Source organism: Anguilla anguilla, chromosome 8 (genome assembly GCF_013347855.1).
Source record: "Anguilla anguilla isolate fAngAng1 chromosome 8, fAngAng1.pri, whole genome shotgun sequence".
Taxonomy (NCBI): domain Eukaryota; kingdom Metazoa; phylum Chordata; class Actinopteri; order Anguilliformes; family Anguillidae; genus Anguilla; species Anguilla anguilla.
In genome coordinates this window covers 9,020,567-9,043,659 of record NC_049208.1, presented here as the reverse complement: position 1 = coordinate 9,043,659, position 23,093 = coordinate 9,020,567, and the positions used below count along the sequence as shown (strand labels likewise).

Below are 23,093 nucleotides of genomic sequence, written 5' to 3'. Positions count from 1 at the left end.
TGGATAAACGACAGGCTGTCCTCACAAACTGAATAAATCACAGACTATATCCCATGGTTCTCTCAGTCACAAAGTCACACAGTTTGCATTGTGGGTAATTTAAATAGACATCCCAGCTTGAAAATGTTTACCGTTCCCTTTCAGGACCTTTGCTCAGTTTGTCATGCCTTGTATTCAACCTAAAAACAATCAGGCTGCATCCCGCACTGGGAAACGTGTCCGCAAAAAGAAAAAACACGTCCGCAAAAGACACACAAACCATACAGCAGTGGCTGGTGTGAACAAACACGCTCTATGGGGGGTCTTACTTGCCCCTGCCCCCCCCCCCCCCACTTTGCCCCTTAGATGCCAGCGTGGGAAGAGTGCCTCGCCCCTTCCCAGGGGGCTATGGGGCAACATGGCTTTCTTCCTGCCTGGGGGTGGGGGGGTGTAAGAGATGTGCCTTCAGAGATAAGCATGGAACAGCGCATCGATCAAACAGCAGGCACATCACTTCCTGTTTAAGGGCTGTGCGATGTCGTTTGTTTGAACAGAGCTGGCCTACGGCTGCCCCCGAAGGGGGTTGCCATGGCCGCTCATGCTGAGAGATGACAGGCCAAGCCTAGGCGTGGCACTCTGAGGCTATGTTCACAGGGTCGCGGATGGAAGTTTGCCTGCCACAGATAGGAGCAGGAATTCCTAAACAGGAATTCCACACTTGAAACAGGACTCTTTTGGCAATGGCTCTGTAGATTAAAAGCAAACCCAGTATCTTTGTCAGTGCAGTTTGGGCAGCCATTTTGGACGAGATCCAATTATAGCCCTTCAAAGAGTCAAATGCAATTCTTTACTTTAAGATGCTACTAAGAAGCTACTGTCGATATAAAATGTCAGCTATTGGTGTATTACAAGGTCCTACCTATAACATTATGTTCTGGATATAGATTTTATTCTCAGATCCAAAATCATTTCCAATGGGTTCTGACAGCACCCCACACCTCATTCTCGATTAAGGCTCCAGCTGTGCCCGTTGTTGTCTCGTTTCGGTTTCCACAAATTCTAAATCTGGCAACCCGAGAGCGGAGGTGATTGGACGGTCTTTGCATGGAGACTTACTCAGCAGTCGGCAGCACAGGACCTGCAGACTTGTCGTCATGGTATCATGTGGTCCAGCCCCTCCTCCACTCTACTCATGGCTCTCTGAGGAGCAGAAAACAGACAGGCCCCCAATTACTGCCATTACACAACCCACATTACACACTGTCATTACACACTGTCATTACACAACCCACATTACACACTGCCATTACACAACCCACATTACACACTGTTATTACACAACCCACATTACACACTGTCATTACACAACCCACATTACACACTGCCATTACACAACCCACATTACACACTGTCATTACACAACCACAACCCACATTACACACCGTCATTACACAACCCACATTACACACTGTCATTACACAACCACAACTCACATTACACACTGTCATTACACAGCCCACATTACACACTGTCATTACACAACCCACATTACACACCGTCATTACACAACCCACATTACACACCGTCATTACACAACCCACATTACACACCATCATTACACAACCCACATTACACACTGTCATTACACAACCCACATTACACACCGCCATTACACAACCCACATTACACACCGCCATTACACAACCCACATTACACACCGCCATTACACAACCCACATTACACACTGCCATTACACAACCCACATTACACACTGTCATTACACAACCCACATTACACGCTGTCATTACACAACCCACATTACACACTGCCATTACACAACCACAACCCACATTACACACCGTCATTACACAACCCACATTACACACTGCCATTACACAATCCACATTACACACTGCCATTACACAACCACAACCCACATTACACACCGTCATTACACAACCCACATTACACAACCCACGTTACACAACCCACATTACACACTGCCATCACACAATCCACATTACACACTGCCATTACATAACCCACTTTACACACCGTCATTACACAACCCACATTACAATTGTATTTACACAACCCTCTGTCTGTCAGCACTAACAGTGTAAAACTGATTATCCTGCTTTGTGTTTTCTTACTGTATATTTACATTTTACTGTACTCATAGTTTATTTATTTGTTTGTTTTCTTAATCCTATTTTATTAGCAATATTTATCATCTTCGAACGTGATGTATCTATATATGCATGTATTGCTTTTTGCTCCTTCTGTCAAGCATTTTGAGCTGCATTTCTGCATGACAGGTGCTATATATAAACAGTTTATTCTATTATTATTATTACCGGCAGGAAAATTATCAAGCTTATGGACACAATACGTGAACAATAATATCTTGCATTAATGTAGTGCCTTGAAATCCATCTCAGGATCTGAAATACTTTCTGATTAAGAAAGAGAGGGGAACTCCCCTCCTCCTCCAGTAACATGTAGCACCCGCCAAAGTGATGCTTGGCAGCCATTTTGTTTTGACAGTTTTTCCATTATTGCTCACAAAAACATCAGCTGAGGTGAGATAAGATAATTAAACTAGGCGATGATTCAGAAAGTCGTGAAAAATTGACTTTAAGATTTGGCCAGGGAACGGGGGAACCCCCTACATTTAACAATAAATGCAACAAGGTCTTTAATGACCACAGTAAACCAGGCCCAGGGCCATGGTGGAAATCACCTAGCCCTGGATGTGACCCAATGTGTAATTCCCCCCCCTCCCCCTCAGCAGGACGGCTTCATATCAGGGGTGCCCACAACGGCCGATCCGTTTCGGGATTTTGTGCCAACTTCCGCTCTTGATTATTTAGCCCAAACATATCTTTATCTGATCTGTAAAAGCACCAGCTACTGTACTGCTGCAGCCTGCAAGTGTATCCCAAAGATTTTGCTGTGCTGAAGTACAGGAGTGAACCAGTGTAGTTCATAAAACAGTCAGAAAACTACATCTAAGGTGACGGGGTGGTAAAAAAATACCAGCAGGCAGACCGGCCCTCCAGGGCCGGAGTTGTGCACGCTTGCTTTATACGAAAGATCATTCTTTTTTCTGTAAGCTTGATCGAATTCAGAACGTATGGCCCCCAGTGAGAACAAAAAGACCCAGAATTAAAAGCTGGCCAGTCCTTTGATCATGCTACGACAAAGGACATTAACCACAAGGAAATTAACAAGGAACCGCAGTAGCAGAAAGCAAGAATTCATCTGTGGGGAAAGGCAGAGCAGGAGAAGGGGTGACAAGGTCAAAGGTCAGCCCTTCTCCGTCGGTGGGCCGCGTTGATGTTAAAAGAAACTCAAAACGCACAGGACGCTAATGATTCTAATGATTCCATTTGGCAGGGAACCCCCCACGCTAATCCCAAAACCCCCTAAGGAGCAGGACCAGAAAAACCCCCTGATCACCAGCGTCCCAAAGCCAATTACTGCAGACAGATAAGACATTACATTTACATTTACAGGCATTTAGCAGATGCTCTTAGCCGGAGTGACTTACATTGTATCCAATTATACAGCTGGATATATACTGGAGCAACACAGGTACCTTGCTCAAGGGTACAACGGCAGTGTCCCACCAGGGAATTGAACCTGCGACCTTTAGGTCACAAGACCAACTCCTTAGCCATTATACTACACCGCCAGCCGAAGACAAATGAGTGGCGGGCAGAGGGGACCTACCCCTCCCCCCCCCCCCGGGCCCTAAAAACCGGCTTCTGGGGGCTCCAACGGCGACAAAGTCACCCCCATCCCGAGTCCCTGTCGCTCGGCACAGCAGCACGGGTGACTGTCTGTCTGCCAGGTGAAGCTGTGCGGCGGTGGTCTCGGCGGAGAGGCGAGGGGTGGGGGGGGGATGGGGGTGGAGCGGGCCCACTAATTCGCCAGCTGTGCTGCTCAGCGTCGCACCAGTTCCTCAACAAAACAACAAATCCCCCGCCCCCCTCTGAGCCCAGGAGCGCAGCAGACGTTTCGATCGAGAGGGGAGTAGCGGGCCCTAATTGATCGGGGGCGACAGACCGACCCGATTTCTTTCTTTTTTTCCCCGAGGCCGCGCTCCCCGCTTCGCCATCGCCCTCCCGGGGCAAGATGCTTCCGAGAGACGCCTGCTGAGAGAAGTCAGGTTTCTGCTCAAGCTAAGCTTCAGAATTACGAATTCAGGGAACCGTATGTTAAATGATGATGTTAAATCGCATCTGCACTGTCTTGGTCTTTAAAGTCACATGATGTGGAGCGTCAACAGCGCCGTGAGTACGATCGACGTTCACGGACTCCGTACTGCACGCTTAATTAAACAGTCAGGCCTGTCCCGACCTCCCCGTGAGAATGGTGTATGTTTGGCAGGTATATGAGGATCAGACCCACTCTCCTTTAACCAACGAGGGGCACACAACACAGGCGATAGTGTAACCTGGACTGAGATAAAAAACAACAGTCCTTCAGCACACCAGCCACACATGTAATCAGCAGGGATGAGGTCTCCCCAGCCTTGATACCTGGCCACAGGTGAGACAGTCTGTGTCTGAGGTGAATGGGATGCATGGCATAGTGCCAAGGGCTGGAGCTGGAACAGTAACCTGCTCTTTGATCAAATTCATGGCTGAAAGAGCAAAGAGGCCGCCACACACCTGCACACGGGTAGGAAACAGGAGAGGAATGGAAGTGGGAGGCCTTACATATTAGTAGTAAAACATAAACCCTGTGAGTGAACACAGTCTTTCACATTACATTACATTAGCTACATTACATTACATGAACTACATTACATTACATTAGCTTTGTTACGTTTCATTACATTAACTACATTACATTACATTAGCTACATTAGCTCCCAATGCACGCTGGGATAGGCTCCAGCACCCCTCGCGACTCTGCTCAGGATAAGCGGGTATAGATAATGGATGGACATTACATTAGCTAGGTTACATTACATTACATAAACTACATTACATTACAATTAGCTACATTACATGTACATAACCAGGTGATGCAACCCCCAAAAATCTTGGCCCATCCCATCAGCAGCATAGCAATCGAATCGCACAGTGCAGCCCAAGCTTCCTAACGCACGCCAAATCTCAGAAAAAATAAAGGACTAACATGGCAACCGCTACGCATGGACACCACAGCTGTTGCTGCGGCAACCACAGAGGCACAACGGAAGAAGAGGAAAAATAACCCGGCATGGAAAAAGCAAGAAAAAAAAACTATTGTACCCATTTTTGCATGTTGGTCTACCTCAGTCCCTCTTCCTCTGAAGCTGATCTGACCTGTTGCCAAAGCCACAGGCCCTCGCCCCTCCGAAATAACTCCGAAGTTAATACTGAGAGCAGCGGTAAATGCTCTGTTTGGAACTGTCTGGAGCAGGTCCCTTAAATCTCTCCCAGGGTCACTACTGAGACTGAGCAACGTGAATAAGCCTGTCTGTCACTGTCACTGAGTAGACTGTCCCCCACAAGTGACAGGACATTTAGATGAGTACTGCCCCATCTCCTAGGACCGGACCCACGAGCCACTCTTCGGGGCAGAGGAGTGTCACCAGTCAGAGCGTTTAAGGTCTGGCACACAGTCGACTCAAGTCTTCAACCCTTCGAAGAGAACCGGAGTTTTTTTGGAATGTTTCTTTCTTTCTTCAAAATTCTAAGTCAGTGTTCTTAGAACTGCATTGCTTCCCATTGCCAGTAGTGACGGTTATATCAGAATTAGAATGCTCGGTTAAGAACATTCCAAGCACGTACTTCTGATCTTATACCTCAACGGGTCAATCGATGTCCACTCCCTTTGATTCCGGGCCATCTCTTGTAGTAGAGTTCCTATGAGCCGTATACCACTTCACTAAAAGTGAACCCATAAATCAACACAAACTACTGCTTTGAATTGCTTATAAATGTAAATGTCCAAAATGACAAACATCTACGTACTACACGAGTCAATTCCTTTAAAGGAATGAGAGAGGCCAAGTGAGGTAACCAAGTATGCACAACTTCCATTCTCAAAATGATACTGATATCGTCGATCAACATCGATGTGTCAGGGAAAGAAGTGAGAATCTTCGCAGAATGCAAATTCTGCCAGGTACCTGCCTGGGAACACACACTTTTATTTGATTATCAAAATGTATTCCAGATAATCCCCCCCCCCCACCCCCGGTCCAGAGTCCACATCACTCTCTGTGTCTCCTTTCTGCAATGCTGTTACGACTTTCCTTCAGTGTGGGGGAGGGGCATAATCACATCTGGGGGGCCACTAATTCATTTACATAGCCTTTGAATCTGATTTGTGTGTGCTTGCATGGGCGCGCTGATATAATACAGACTTCTCAGCTTGTGTCAGGAGACCGTGTCAGCTTAATAAAGTACGGCTCTTCCGTTCACTGCGCGACAGTAACAGTGGTTTTATGGAAGCCCACGGAAATGACCATCTATTATTCATGTAACGCAAAGATGGAATTGTAGAATTGGATGCTAAATCAGCACAGGCGTGTTTCCCCCCCCCCCCCAGTGAGATTTTAAATTGAGTGAGTTCACCGTTCAGACATCACGAGCGGAAAATGAAAATCCTCAGCTCAGGCAGCTGTGAGACAGATTTCACCTCGTGGAGCGCATCTGTGACCTGCTAGCCATCCCTGACAGGGTACTGACACCCTGGAACTGTGGGCGTTTGATCGTGTCTGTACCCACAGGCAGATCGATTAAGTCTGTGGCCTCTGCATTCATTGCCTTACGCGTCAACAAGGGCCTTCATCAGGCTGTGTCCTGTATCTACTCTTCAACAACCAACTATGAGATTATATAGTACCAAGTGACGAGCACTAAAACCACCAGGAACCCTTTCCTTTTCTTGCTGATTTCTTGCTCACTTACAACCGGCGTACAACCACAGAATGGAGCTACAGAACTACAAAATGGAAAAGCAGTGTTTGTTTGCGAGAAGGTGATTGTAATTGTATGCATCGGTTTAGGTACCTCTGTAAGACTTCAGGTGCCACATAACCCTTTGAAGAGTAGGCTTTTTTTTTTTTTAGGAATTTTTTTCTTCAAAGTTCAGTGTTCTGGAACTCCATTGCTTTCAATTACCGGCAGTGTGATTGTTCCGCCGGCATCAGAATGTTCAGTTAAGAACGCTCTAATCGCATATTTGTGATCTGACACCTCGTTAAGGGCTGGAATGAGATTACGTGCTGGCGTAATGCGCTGAAAAAATGAATAATGCTAATGGCTTTGAACTAATGAATAACATTACAGCAAAGCTGACTGAAGGATGAAAGATGAATATGAATTGTTTAACAAGGCAGTGAACGCACAAATATTTGTCGGGGGGGGGGGGGGAACGGTGGCGTGTCACAATGACTAGCCGCTTCGCAGCGGTTTACGAGGTCATCAGGCGAGACAAACTGAGGACCGGGAGGGGGGGGGGGGGGGGGGTTGCGGGGACAAAGGATATCCTCCATTAGCGATTCTGCACATGACGTAGGGAGAGCGAAGGGGGACCGACGTTCAAAGGAAGCGCCAAAGTGTGTTTACACTTAGGAATGCTGTGCCCTGGGAGTGTTTACAGCACCGGCTATCAGCAGATCGTGCCAGGGAACAGCTAGAGGAGAGGGGGGGGTGGGGTGGTGTGGGAGGGTCGGGTGGAGTCTGTGGCGTTCTGGGGCATAGCTCTGCTAATTGCTGGTGACCTGTAATTAGAGAAGGTCCCTGAGAGCGTATTGCCACTCGTCAGTTAGGGCACACGCTCACATTCCACCCCACAACTTACCCAGCTAACTAAAAAAAAAAAAAAAAAATAATTCTCACAATATTCCTGCCATGTAGTGGCAATGTTATAATATTGGCAAAACACCTGAACGCTGAGAACACAGCTGGGTTAAGCTCTCGGGTTCTCAGGAGTTCAATTCTGATGGAAACCGATGAGTATCTCTGTGCAGGACTGCGCAACCGTGCGTGTGCTTTAACCGAGGCTAACAGCTAGCTAGCCTCGTATGATGCGATGTGGTGTTTAGCAGAGCTACCAGAGATCCATGCTGGTGAACAAAATGTACTCATGGCCAGATAGTGGTTTGGTTACACAACAGCATCAATCGTGTTTTTTGCGCTCGCATGCAAACACACACAGATACACACACACGCACGACACACACGACACACACACAAAGAATACACATCTCACAAACTAAGGTCAGCACACTTTCAGCGTTTGCTTCATTGTACACTGTCCTCCATTAGACCTCATGTCCTCACAAGGCCTGTGTGTTGTCAGAAAGCTCTTTCTTCTTTTCGCCTGACGAAGCTGAAGGCATCCAGCTGACACCCTGAGAGGGATCTGCACACGCTGGGCTGCACAGCACAGAGCAGAGCAGCACACACACACACACACACACACACGGCAGCGCGAAATAAACCAACCGGCCGCCCGTGACAGGACAGCCAGCGGAGCACAGAGCAGAGCGTCCTGTCCCGTCCTGTCCCGTCCCGCCCTGCCCCGTCCCGCCTGACGCCCGCGGCCACGGATCGCTCTGCACCAGTGGCTCTGTGGAGGCTCTGCGAAATTCGCCGGCGACTGCGTCTACCAACCCCCCCCTCCCCATTTACCCCCCCCCACCCCCCCCATTCCCCCTCTCCACTCCTGCGCCCCTCAAGGGTTCTCCCGCTGCAACAACAAATAAAATCCATACGAACTGCTGACCCTGACGTTTATGACAGGGACATCATGTCCCGCAGCTGAAGTCCTGGGTCTCTCTCCCCCTGCAGCCCCCCCCCCCCGTATGCCAAGGCGAGGAGATCGGGAGAGCTGCGCAGCCTGCGACCGAGTCATCTCCATCTTTACATCGATCCCGTCACAAGCGTCGTGCTTCCGTCGTGCGTAAGAGCAGTTTCATTGCGCACGGGCCATGCAGGGGCGTGAGAACAAAAAATAAAAAAATAATGCAGAAAATATGAATGAATGTGTATTCAATATGAATTAATGTGTATTCATTAAGATTGGACAGACAGCAGCGGCTGGCACCTAAGGAGCAATACACCGTCGACTTGTCTTTTCCAGCTGACATTCTGTGTCTTTGAGTGCCCTGTTTAGACTTCACCAAATTCACACAAGAGAATTCACTCTTACTGCTATGGGAAAGAAGGTCAAAGTGTGAAAAGGAAGGATCGAATTGGGGAGGAAAAAGTATTCTGGCACACGCTCTTGATTTAGCGCGGTATTCGTGAAGCCCATTTCATTTAGGCCTACATATCGCCCCATTTTTTTTACATATTTTTTCTACTGCTCTAAAAAGCCTGTCTTGTGCAGGTGGTGTAAAGACAAACGGATTAGTGTACCGAATGATCAGCTCCACCGTAAAACCTGAATGAGACAAATGCATGGCAACACATGGAGCTACAGGGACGTCAGTAAAATGTTTATGTCATTGAAAAGCCTGTAGCAGCATTTATATTGCAGCCATGGCAACGCTCTCATACAGTGCCTGCTCGGAAAGTAGACACCTGCTTTCCCCAGGCCCAGGTGGGAAGAGACACACACACACACACACACACACACACACACACACACACACACACATACACGTACTTTTCCAGCCTTGATGGACTGCAGAAGGTTGTTCATATGGTTGCTCATGTGTGCTAAATGCAGGTGCACCAGTCTAGTTAAATAAGGTCCCGTGTGATTTATTATTATGTGAAGCAACGGTTGTGCATTAAAAAGAGAAAGAAAAATGAACGGATAATGAATACCGAAAAAAAAAAAAAAACTCATTTAAAAAAGACGAAAAAGCCACCGGAACTGCTTCTGTGCTATTTTCAGATACGCTCATCCCCAGCAAAGACTCCTGTCGTTTTGGATAACAGTCCTTACACCCGAGTAGGGAGAGAATGTACTCTTGTCATAATAACAGGACTAGGACTCTTGGCAAAGGACTCTCTCGCCCCGCTGAAGAATAGCTTTCATCAGAAGAAAATATCCCCCGAAAAAACACAGCGCCGAACACCTCCTGCTCACAGACAACAAGGCCTGGGTTCTCCAGCACAGGCACGTTGTTTACAGCGCAGGAGAGCTAATGAAAGCTGGACGCGAGCTAACGAGCTAACGAGCGGGAATGGCGCCATTTTACGTTCCTCCGGACACCTCTCCAAACGTCTCTCTATCGACGTGGCGGCTGTGGCTTAGCGAGCCGGCGGTTTGATTTACGAAGACACGCCGCCGCCGCCGCTGCCAGGGTGCCGGCGGTGGAGGGGGGCAGCGGCGGCGCCCCCCCGGGTTCGAAGACGAGACGCGTGCCGCCGTGCCCGTCCGGCGGCCCGAACCGGACGGAGACGGCGAACACGCGTGAAAGGGGGCTCAGTATTTGGGTGTCTGGGCGGCTCGGTATTTGGGCGTCTGGGATGTTCCTCTGCTGTGTGCAGGAGCTTAATGCTACAGCTTAGCGCCACACACTCTCTACCTGAGCTGATGAGTAGGGGGCAGAGAATACGACCCCATTAGCGCTTTCGGTCTTTGGCTCTAGTTTTGTTGCTCTTTTTGAAAGTGCGTTTTAGGAGACTAGCTGGAATGAGACGGTTAAAAAAAAGAAAGAAAGAAAAACAGAAAAAGAAAGAGAAGCCAGCCTTGCTTTTCTACTAGAGCTACACAAACGCAGCTGGGGTCTCTGGTCCTCCACACGAGTCTGATCCCCGAGGGTGGATCATGAAGGCGATCTCATTCAATCGCGGCAGACAGGATGTGGACATCAGGTGGAAATGTTCCTCTCCCGGGGAGAGTCTGTGTCGTGGACGCTACCATCAATCAATCACAGGGCCTCAAGCGCTCCCTCCCGTCAATCAATCACAGGGCCTGACAGCTGTCAATCCCAATCAGGCCTGGCACCATGACTTTGCACAATATGAGTATGCCAGTTGTATAAATGGATACAATGTGAAAATAAAATGTAAAAATAATTAAATATGACTATAAGTTGTGTAAGTTTCTCTGGGTAAGTGTGTTTGCTAAATGCCCATAATGTATTTTCGCATGGTGACTTGAGTAACAATGTAAAGGACCAGTGACCTGATTGGAGGAAGCAGCAGGTAGCAGGTAGCAGGTAGAAGGCGTCTCTCCTCCATCAGTTCCAGATGTTGGCATGTCCCTGTGCACTCAGCCAGAAAGTGAGACCCCCAATAAGGCCGAAGCCAGACTCTGTTTCTCCCACTTTCCACTTCAGTTGGAAATGAGTCAAATTTTCAACCAAGGCTCAATGCGAAGTCTAACAGCAACTGCAGGTCTGTCAATCATTGCTCAGGAGAACATTCCCTTTAGAGATTTTCTGTCCAGTAACTCTGTCTTTCACCTTCTTCTCTCCTCAGGGATAGCCGGGTGGAATGCAACCGACAGGAGTGGCAGAGCATCACGGGAGAAATATCAATCCATGAATTATGGGAAAAAGCTACAATCGGCGTGAGTGATCCCATCTCTGAGACAGTTGTTTGGTCACGTGGCGATGAACAGCCACAAACTGCATGCATGACGTCCCTGAGGTGCATTGTGGTTTAGACGAGTCTCTGGGAAGAGTAGCTACCTTCTTTATTGTGGGGTTGAGAGGAGGGAGGTCTTAGACATCGAGACGTGAACACGAAAGCACAAACTGAAACTGTGCCACATGCTGGGGACTCTTGATCCACTGGCAGTGGGGAGGCGTACCACCGTGTTATTGACTGCTCTGGGGGTCCCGCAGGGCTAGAACAACAGCTGACTGGGTGAACGCAATGCGCTCCTGTCCTATGGACAAACACATCGTCTGAGCGCTGTTTTTTTTTTTAAACCTGTACTGAGGAACTGAGGAGGACACGGCTGTGCTTTCAGGCCTGGGTTTCGGTTTTCAACCGGGGGTCCGAAGGTAGTTTGGGATCTGTGATCGCAATCCCATAATAACCCCCCCCCCCCGACTTGGTCCCCGATAGCAATCTCACACTGCTCGCAAAGAGTGAGTTGAGCTCACATTGAGCTGTTTATGATTAATAAAGGCTTTATTCAGAAAGCGAGCGACAGCGACTAGGCCTAATATTCACTCACAGCCTAAATTATTAAAGAGTGAGCGTGGTGCTGAGATTAGTCAGCTTTCCCTGTCCCTGGGGGGGGGGTAGGGGGGGGTATCTAGGGGGCTGGTGCAGGGGTGGCTCAGTGTCACAAAATGCCCAGCTGAAGCATTGAATTCTTAAGCTGTCTCCGTGGGGTTACGGAAAATTACATTTGTCAGGGACCAAAATCCCTGTTGAAACTACGCTCCCCATGGTCTCCTGGGAGTGTCTGGTGCACTCTAGAGAAATACATAAACCAGGCAGGGCATGGACCCCGATTACTTATTACACCGCAAATCAGCTCTACATCAGGAGTTGCTTCTGTCAGCCTTGTCCTAATTACTCATTACTTTACTTTAATTAACTTACAATTTCAGATTCAACCGGAGCAGGAAATGCCTTTCTTCCTACTCATTTCAAAAGAATGTCCGGTTGTAGATGAATTGTAGCCGTTGTACCCTTTGTTTCGCGTACGTGAGATGGAAACTGCACTTTGTTTTCTCAAATAGCTGTCCTCTGACAGCTGCTGTAGCGAGATCTAAACTTTTGAGAGGTGAATTGTTCTACTGAACTCTGAGGGCAAGAAGGGGGGATTTTACATTGTTTTTCTACCATCCTGGAATATTTTGTTATTTACTGGAAATGATGTGAGTGCTCGTGTGAGTGGTTCTCGCTCGTCCTGGCCATGAAGCTTCTCCACCCTAGCTCCCCAGTGCTGGAAAAACCCCCCATTCCTCTATGAACCGCTCAGTCACTGCCTATTTTCTGCCATTGGCCCGAAGGCACATCTCTTCAGACTCTACCTTGACTGGCTTCACACTCCTCCATCTCACGTAACACTGGCATCTTGATCTTCTACCACTTTTCATGTCTGCTCAGTCACTGCCTATTTTCTGCCATTGGCCCAAAGACACATCACTTCAGACTCTACCTTGACTAACTTCACACTCATCAATCTCACGAAACACTGGTATCTTGATCTTCTACCACTTTTCATGCCTGCTCAGTCACTGCCTATTTTCTGCCATTGGCCCAAAGACACATCTCTTCAGACTCTACCTTGACTGACTTCACACTCCTCAATCCCACGTAACACTGGTATCTCGATCTTCTACCACTTTTCATGTTCCACTTTGTCTTGATCTAGCACTTTCATGTTGCGCTTGGGGCTTCATCTTGATGCTGTAGCTCTTTATCACGCCTCTTGTAATCATGCCTCAATTGTTGTTCATGACTTGCCATAGCTTTACAGACTTTGCTTACCATGTGAACTAGACTTGATGTTCACAACTATGGACAACTGATACCTTACGAGAACTGTACCTACAGTGTGTTCTGAATAGGTTGTACCTTATCTGACCTATGTCCTATGTCATCAACTAAATCAATGAATAAAGCAAATGGCAAAAAAACAGCCTGTTACAAAGTGAAAGAGAAGTACTCTCTTTCATCAACTGTGACCTTTGCGCTGCATGACTTTATATCACAGCCAACGGCGGCCGGTGACCGAGGACAGCGGCAAACGCTCAAGCAGCATTCCTACATTTCCGCTGCGAGGCCACGACGACGTCACCCCGGCTACCGTGACATTCCGCGAGCGCAGGAAGGGCGTTACGCCCAAGGGGGGGGGGGGGGGGGGCGAGCGTCAGGACCGTCCCGAGAGATCGGGCCGCGCTGGCGGGGCGGCTCGCTTACGCACTCGCCGGCTACCGTGTCTCGGGGGGGGGGAAACGGGGGCTTTTTTTCCGGCGTGTCCGCGCTTCCTCTCTCTGTCCACCAGGCCTGCCCCCCGAAAAAAACAAGGCCGACATCCTCGGCGCTCGCGGCCCAGATAAACGCGCCGCGTGATGCACTGGGGGCCGTCTCGCCGACAATGGCAGGAACGGACGGTAATGAGGAAGGATGTTTCAGGAGCGGGATATTGTGTGCGGTTTCCTGTAGTGTGTCAGCATTAAGCAGCTGTGCTTGGAGGGGTGGGGGGGGGGGGGGGGGGGGGAGGAGTGACACAGCACAGCGACCAAAAAAAAAAAAAACCCCAAAATGGTGCTATTCATTTTCTCCACAGACACCCTTACAAGCTCGACTAGTGCGCTAGTCAGCACAGCGATCTGCACTAAAGCGAAGGCCTTGCAGCAGGTTACCTTGACAACACTTTCGGCGACGCAACATTCACGTGAAAAATAATGACGTTGCCATTAGCCAGGGGCGATTTTACTTTCAGCTGACTGGTAACATGTTCGTCTATGGAGTCTTTGGGCGAGTGAGAGGCCCGGGTTCAAATCCAACCTCGAGCAAACCTCTTACACATACTCAGCTTACAGTTTTACAAAGTATCTTTCTCTACCTCTCCACAGCGATCGAGGGCTCTACCCAGGACTAGAACAAAACAGCTCGAGCCCTGAACGTTATTCAGCACATTCCAGACACGTAGGACACCGCACCTGCAAAAATAACCGAGCAATCAGCGCAGCCAATCAGCACGCTAATTGTCCAAAGCAAAGCTGCGTAATTGGCCGGGCCCAACGGTGGCCGTTCCAGGGCCTGCCAGCAGCACAAACCGGCCAGATGTTCACATTTCGTTTCCAGAGATTGGGGGGAATAGGGGGTGTCCCGTCATCAACCCACAACATGAACAAATGCACCGGTGAACAGAGCCGGAGGAACACGTATCTCACCCAGAGATAGGCCAGCTTCAGCGGCAGGTTTTGAAAAGTGTTCGGACAATCAGGCAAGCGTGTTTGTGCATTCTATCACCTGGCTAATGACAAGTCACGCATTGGCATGTGGTTGCTAATGCTGTATTTTTCTTTTTACCTTGGATGTAGAAGTACTTGAGATCAAACCCCCGACAGACTTAGTACTGTAAGTCAGGGGTGTCCAACCTTATCCGAAAAGGGCCAGTGTGGGTGCAGGTTTTTGTTTTTGCCCAACACTAAAATGCCTGATTCTAAGTAAGGATGCCTTGATTGAAGACTACAATTAGTTAACCAGTTGAATCAGGTGTTGGTACCCCTGCTGTAAGTAGTGGTCTATATTGATAGACCTTTTCAAACAATAAAGTACTCTCAACCTTTACTGCAACAGTGCGGCACTGTGAGTGAACATTGCCACAACCCCAAAGACTCATCTGCCCGCAGTGTTCATTCAGAGTTCACGGAAAGGCAGGAAACTGGAAATAGGAGACAGGAAGAAGAGAGTATTTGGCAGCGGTTCCTAACCCCAACCCTGCTCCTGGATATCTACCATCCTGTAGGTTTTCACTCCAACTCTAATTCTACTAATTACAGTAGCAGCTCAACGAGATCTCCAGCTGTTGAATGAGGCGTGCTTTGTTTTTGGTTTTGTAGTGAAAATCTACAGGATGGTAGATCTCAGGGTTGGGAACCACTGGTATGGAAACCTTCTCTGCCTGAGGTATTACAGATTCACAATGTACTGACTGTCCCTTGAGTGCATGAAGCGGTCTATTAATTGGTAGATGGTCCCTAAACACCTGATTACAGGATGAAACCTAGACACCAGACACCTATTAAACCCATTAGACACCTGATGACTTAGCATCAATTTGTATCCTACACACACTAAATCGCTTGCTGAGTATAAGGCTGGATTTTAAATTTTTTTGTAAAGGCACATCCAACAAAACGCATAAAGTGGGTTCTTCTTTCTCACAGGTCCACCCTAGCACTGATATAAAGGACTTATATGGACCTTCAGTGACTACAACAGTTTTGTGTTACCTCTGACCTTCAGAACAGTTTGTCAGGACCTTACACACTGGGGCTGCGGTTTGCCAGGACCTTACACACTGGGGCTGTGGTTTGTCAGGACCTTACACACTGGGGCTGTGGTTTGTCAGGACTTTACACACTGGGGCTGCGGTTTTGTCAGGACTTTACACACTGCGGCTGCGGTTTGTCAGGACTTTACACACTGGGGCTGTGGTTTGTCAGGACCTTACGCACTGGGGCTGTGGTTTTGTCAGGACCTTACGCACTGGGGCTGTGGTTTGTCAGGACCTTACACACTGGGGCTGTGGTTTGTCAGGACCTTACACACTTTGTCAGGACTTTACACACTGGGGCTGTGGTTTGTCAGGACCTTACACACTGGGGCTGTGGTTAGTCAGGACCTTACACACTGGGGCTGCGGTTTGTCAGGACCTTACACACTGGGGCTGTGGTTAGTCAGGACCTTACACACTGGGGCTGCGGTTTGTCAGGACCTTACACAGTGGGGCTGTGGTTTGTCAGGACCTTACACAGTGGGGCTGTGGTTTGTCAGGACCTTACACACTGGGGCTGTGGTTTGTCAGGACCTTACACACTTTGTCAGGACTTTACACACTGGGACTGCGGTTTGTCAGGACCTTACACACTGGGGCTGTGGTTTGTCAGGACCTTACACACTGGGGCTGTGGTTTGTCAGGACCTTACACACTGGGGCTGTGGTTTGTCGGGACCTTACACACTGGGGCTGGTTTGGGAGTGCAGTCACAGCACATCCAGGAGACCTCTCCCTCTGCCTTACCGGAGCTATTAATAGTGAAGAGATGGAAAATGTACCGGTGCCCTTAAGGGAAGAACTGTGTGTGTGTGTGTGTGAAAGAGAGAGAGAGAGTGTGTGTGTGTGTGTGTGTGTGTGTGTGTGAGAGAGAGAGAGAGAGAGAGAGAGTGAGTGAGTGAGTTAGTGTGTGTGTGTGTGTGTGAGTGTGTGAAAGAGAGAGAGAAAGTGAGTGTGTGTGTGTGTGAGAGAGAGAGAAAGAGAGAGAGAAAGAGTGTGTGTGTGTATGTGTGTGTGTGTGTGTGTGAGAGAGAGTTTGTGTGTGTCTGGACATACATGAGTGTGTGTATGTACATAGGTGTCTGCATGCATGTGTGTGCGTGTATGTGCATGTGTGTGTGCACACTGTGTGTGTGTATGCAGCATGTGTGTGTGTGTGTGTGCTTGGGGTGTGGGGGGCGGTGCTGAGCTCATTCTGCAGACACCGATTTTAGGAGAGTTGCTACGGTGACAGGGGCAGAACGGACAATAGCGGCGTGACAGCGCAAGGTCCCCACAAAGCACAGAACCGTCCTTCTGGGGACGCGCCGAGCACAGCCGTTCTGCTACCTTCCACTTACTCCTCACAGTATTACACTGCATGCAAGACTGCATGCATAATAAGCTGGACTGGAATATATATATACTGCAGTCTCAATAAATGGCCAGAGCTATAGTCTCAAGGCAGGGGCTGCAATGCAGTATTTACATTCAGCCTTAAAGGGGACCGCCTAGCATCCAAAGCTTCACGCAGCCATGCAGTCTTGAGTCTGAGCCGTAGAGAGCAGCAGCACTCGCAGAGCACGCCCCCCACGAGCCTGGAGTTCACTGCAGCCTTGGCCAGTGCCCAGTCTGCACGACCAGCCCCCGTGAAAAAAAAACGGTTCAATACGAGGACAGCCACCGCTGACGCGAAAACACGACGCCAGCTCGTCTTCTTATTGGCTGCGGTACGCAGATAGAGCGACGCAGGAGGGCAACATCTGGGACGTTTCCAGCTAACCGGGGCCTTGGCCCAAGCATTCCTGTTAGGCACTGTAGCACTCCAGGCATGCTGGGTAACTCACCCCAACGGACGACACCTGGGGTCAGGACAGCGGACCCCCAATCAGAACCGTCCCCCTGCACTGGTGTCGCGGGCTGTGTCCGAAATGGTCCACTAGTCCCCTACATAGAGGGCTAACTAGGGTGTCAGCCATTCGCTGGAAAGTGGCTGGTACCCTAGCTAGTTCACTATATAGGGAACGAGCGTACCATTTCGGACACACACTCGGCTTCCAGGTTCTGCACAGCATTGTGGAAAAGTGGAAAAGTTGGAGCTTGTGCAGTATCTCAAGGCGGAGGTTGTATCCCCCTAGAGGTGACACTAACAGATATATGAGGTCTTTTATTCCATCAGCTATTGGATTTTTAAACAAAATGGGACTGTGACTATCAGTGGATGTGATACGGTGCCTCCCGCACCCCCCCATTTTTCTTTCTTTCTTGCTGCTTCTTCTGATGGTTCTGGTGACAAGTGACACCAGTGAAATGGGCGCTAACTGTGTACTTGTGTTTATGTATGTCTGTAATGTATATATACATTGTATGGGTTCCATTTTTACTTATTATTGACTGCTGTTTGCAAGCCAAATTCTCCCCTCCGGGGGCATTAAAGCTTTACTCTGCTCTACTCCTCCCAAGCCCAGCAGCTGATTGACCCGTGTGGTGAGAAGAAGGGGAAATGTGGCGGGGGCCACACGTGTTTGAGCGGAACGCACTACGCGCTAATCCGTGCCCTCCTCCTAAAACACACACGGACCTGCGTGGACTCAACACTGTCCTCCAGAGCTTTACCAATCGCTGCGTCTTCAGCTCGCTCCGGCGTGCAGCGGCTGTCTCCATGGCGACACTGCCAGGGCAGATATCTCCCCGCTGCGACGTTGCACAACAACGCGCAACATCGCACCATCTCAGCTAACAATTTGTGTACTTGTGTATGTGTGTGTTTGTGTGTGTTTTGTGTGTGTGTGCCAGAGAGCATGTTTATGTGTGCTTGTACTTGGCATGGTTGGACATGTTCAGCCCCATGGAGAGGAGAAAGGGCAAACGTTCTCGGAAACGTTCTTACACGCAGTTTACGATCGAATGTGATCGTACGCAAGTTTCGTGAATGGGGCCTAATGTTGGGATGACCCTACGTGCGACCGCAAGCGCCCACCCAATGATGGGGAGCACCGAAGACCCTTTTCATGCCAGGGAACACCCTGGCTTTCAGCATATGTTGGGGTTTATCGGTGCACCCGCTGTTTCTCTCCAATGTCAATAAGCCCCTTTAAATTCTCTTCTGAAAGAGCTTCTAAAAGCAGATCCCAGAGTCGTGGAGAGCAATAACGCACGGGACGCGAGTGAAGAAATTAAGCGAGACCGGAGACACCCCCCGTTCTCGTTCCCCTCTTGCGCTTCTCTTCGGCGCAGGCGGCGGCGCTAACGGAACTAAACGATCCTCGTGCTAACGGGGCGCTAACGCTAACGCGCCGCTACGCTGGCTCAGTAGAGGGGCCAGTCGAGCTTGACTCCGCGAGACGGAAAGAACGACGATGCTAACGGGGCGCTAACGCTAACGCGCCGCTACGCCGGCTCAGTAGAGGGGCCAGTCGAGCTCGACTCCGCGAGACGGAAGGAACGACGATGCTAACGGCGGCGCGACTCGTCCCGCCGAGGCTCATTAAGACGACAGGCTTAGCCGAGCCAAAAACCGGGGAAGTTCCGCCCGTGTGCCGGCATCGATCCGACCGGAGTGAGCCGTATGAATTTAAGACCTGAGTGGCTGCTTTTTGGCTAATGAATAAAAATGAAGCCGGGGAGGGCGAAGCCAAAGTGTTTCGTCAAACTCGTAATATTTTATGCCGTGCGCGCTTCACATTTTAGCGGCACTAAAAACGATGAAACAGGGGCACCGCGTTAGTTATGGTTTTAAAATTTTAAGGAAAAGGAAACCGTAAATATGCGGTAAATGTTGACACTATTACTGCACTATTAAGTGGTGAAGACGTCTGGGTCAGTTTGAAACGAAACCCTCTAATTACAGTATGTGAGTCCACCGAGGATCAATTTGAACCCATTACCCCACAACTGTAGAGCATACTGCTGGAGGAAAAATTCTTGGTGTGCCGCTCACCTTGCAGCCCTCTGTTCAATAAAGCAAGCAGAACTGAACAAAGGTATTCAATCAGGGAACGGCTGCCAGTCAGCTTCACACCGAGAACCTTTCCCTCGGAATCACATGACCTGCACAGGAGGTCCAGAGCAGACCTGGGGGGGACCCAGGAATGTTCGCGTTCCCTTTTTACCTCGGCGAGTCTCTCCCCTAATCCTATTTTCCTCGTCGTTTGCACCGCATAAAAAAAAGCGCCAATTAATCCTGAGCACAAAATGGCTGCCACTTCACAGAAAGAGCCTTCCCTGGGGCAGCATCACCGTTATTCTTCTCGGTTTAGACACTCAGGCTAAGCTTCAGAGGGCTTATCAACAGGGTACTTTTCGGGGGCCACTTGCCTCGGCAAGAGGCCATCCCGCACTGGCCCCCCCACCCTCTTCCCCCTGTTGTATCTGCAAGACCATTATGGGAAATACTTTTAAATAAATACAGTGACAAATCCAGACTATGCCTGTGCTGACTGTTGGCATTCCGTAGGGTGATGCGTAATTGGCACATTGTAGCCACCCCCACTGTGCGATCGGCCGCCTGTGGGCTGCATGTAAAGCCCAATGCGAAAGGTCTTCCTCTGACTCCGCCCACTACGAGCATAGATGTAGTCTTTGGTGTGAAAAGAAGCAGCAGGCAGCAACGTGCGTTTTTATTGGAGAGCTATTGGCAGTCTACACTTCTGAATCAGCAGTGGGGTTTGCGCATGAACGCAGCTGTGGTTGCGGATAATTGGCCATCCCCAATTAGGGTGGAAACTGGGGATGTTGGGCACCAAATTTATTTAAAAAATAAAATAAAAAATAAAAAATAAAGTACACTGACAGACTGGATCCAATCGATACTCACCGACTTCTGACTTTGAACATTTGCATTTTTTCTTGCAAACATGGCTAACTAAAAACAAGTATGAAAGAAGTGTTCCTTCTGTAAGCCAGAGGTAAGAACAAATGTTAATTCAACACAAGGTTTCAAATAGCCAACCATCCACATGTGCCGATGAGATGATGAGACATTCAAGTCATTGCTGAAAGCAAGACATGACGCTCAGTCAAATCATGTTCCCTGACAAACAAATGCTGAGGCACCTGCCTCACAGGCAGTAGGCTCACATCTAGAAGCTATCGTTCTCCAAGGTAAGTTCAATTGGACATTCAGTCAAAACGACCTCATCCTGAATCTCAGCAGTCAGAACTGAGTGGTAAAATTCACACAGTATGAAAACAGTTCTTCTCTTTTTCTCTGTTCTGTTACATTTTTTTTTGCTGGTTCCCGTGTTGTATTTTCTTGCTTTAGACCACGATCCTCCTTCCAGAAGACCATCAAACTTCCTTTTTTTGGTAAATATCGATAATATCCTTCAACGTAACCCAAAAAGCTGTTTGGGCCAATCAAAAACATTCACTGAAAACCGAAAGAACGTTTAAAAAAAAAAAAAAAAAAAAAAACACAAAGTGCTCGTACCGGACTGAATTTTTCCAGTAACTCTGCACCCCCCGCCCCCCCCCCCCCAACCATCACTGACCTCCCACCCCACCAGTTGCCCAAATGTGATGGACCTCATGGAAGAGGAAGCTGAGGTCATCCATGACTTCAGCCTGAAAATACTCAATCAGTTTCTGTCGGACCTCAATTACTTTCTGGAGGACGAAGGAAAAGGCAACGTACAGTTTCAAATCAGATTATTAAAAATATATATATATGAGTAATACTGAACCAAGTGGAAGAGCGGAAAACCTGCCAATGTTTTTCTTCCAAGCGCTGAAAGTCAATTACAGATACTGACTCACACGAGGGCTAAGATATAATCAAAATCAGTCGGAAATTCACAGAAACCACGACATCAATCCACTTCTCCCCATTCCGTTACCACCTCAGCTCTCTCCTCAAATGCATTTCAACCGACAAATGAGAACGGAGTGCTCAGAACATTTCATAAAATGAAACCATTTTTAAAAATAGTGCAATTGAACTTCTTTTCTCGACACATTCACTTTAATTATGTTTTTTTTGCCTTTAAATCTAATAGTATGTAATGCAGCAATCCTTAACTGTTGGTTCATCTGTGGCTTTTTTTAACTTAAACATTCTAATGCTGATGTAACAATCACCACTGGAAATTGAAAGCGAAGGACTTCTAGAACTCTGACTTAGAACTCTGTAAAAAATTCCACATTCCAAAAACTCAGGAGTGTTATAACAGGGACTGCAGGTCCTGATGGTCACATGCACTCACTGATGCGAGGACAAGACTGCCCCCCCCTCAGCAAGAGGTTCTGTGGTCCGGCGAGGAACGCAGCGCTGTCCAGAGGTGCGGACGGACATGAGAGCGGGACAAAGAATGCCAGGAATTCCCCTCTCCAGCCTTCTGCTCACGCTTGGCCGAGCCGCGGCTCTTATCTCGCGGACCCACCGGTCGTCCCGGGCGCGGAAAAGGGCCCGCGACAGCGCTCCCCTCTTCCGCGCGGCTCTTCCTGTGGCTGATTTCGGGGGGATCCCGCGCCCCAACAACAACAGAGCTTTCACGCACCGGGCGCGGCCATGCACAGAGACAAATATACCATCCTGGTTTAAAAGGCACGAAGACCATCTGAATTTGTCAGTGCATGGCCTCACCACAGTACTCAGTGTGTTTTCAACAACATTGCCCAGGGCATTGTTACAAGAATGCCATCCATTGTGTAGGCAGCCATCGTTTACTATATCCCGTTTCCAGAAATAAAACATGGCTCATAAGATCACAAATGGCAAAGAAAATGAGCCTCCCCCTCACACTGGTTCCAGTGGAGCGGCTTGGTTGCTTCAAAACAAACAGAACTCCAGCAAAGAGGTTCTGGCTCAGTGCTTTCAGGAACTCATTCTTTGCCTGACCCTTTAAGGCGTGAGATCACAAACACGTTATTAGAATTTTGTTAACTCAACATTCTGTTGCTGAATGTAAGTCACTGCTGGTGTTTGAAAGCAGTGGAGTTCTAGAACAGTGACTGAGAATTTTGAGAAAGGGTTCCAAAAAACCAGCACTTCAAAGGGTTCAACCAATTCGTTTCGCAGATACCCTCGGTCTGAGGACACGTTTAACGGCGCCTGCCATTTTGATTTGGCTTTGTTTATTTTCTGACAATATCACCCTGATTTTTTGGGTTAAATTATTTTTTCTTAACGGTCCACGAGAGTCTCCTTGCAAGGACAGAACAGACTGGGGGCTAGATCTACCTGCCGTTTAAAACACAGGAAAATAAATAAAATTTTCTGTTAGTGGTCCCTTTTTTTTTTTGCTTTTTTTC

At 48.6% G+C, this 23,093-nt stretch overlaps 1 protein-coding gene across 1 annotated transcript in view; it reads right to left on the bottom strand.

The window, feature by feature from the left end:
* Nucleotides 1–23,093, bottom strand: part of LOC118232939 (transmembrane protein 108-like) — a 41,686-nt gene that overhangs the window by 15,276 nt on the left and 3,317 nt on the right. Inside the window, exon 2 of the mRNA XM_035428192.1 lies at nucleotides 1,096–1,179. Within this exon, the coding sequence (XP_035284083.1) occupies nucleotides 1,096–1,135 (40 nt within the window). The 5' untranslated portion in view covers nucleotides 1,136–1,179. The remainder of the gene's footprint in view (nucleotides 1–1,095; nucleotides 1,180–23,093) is intronic.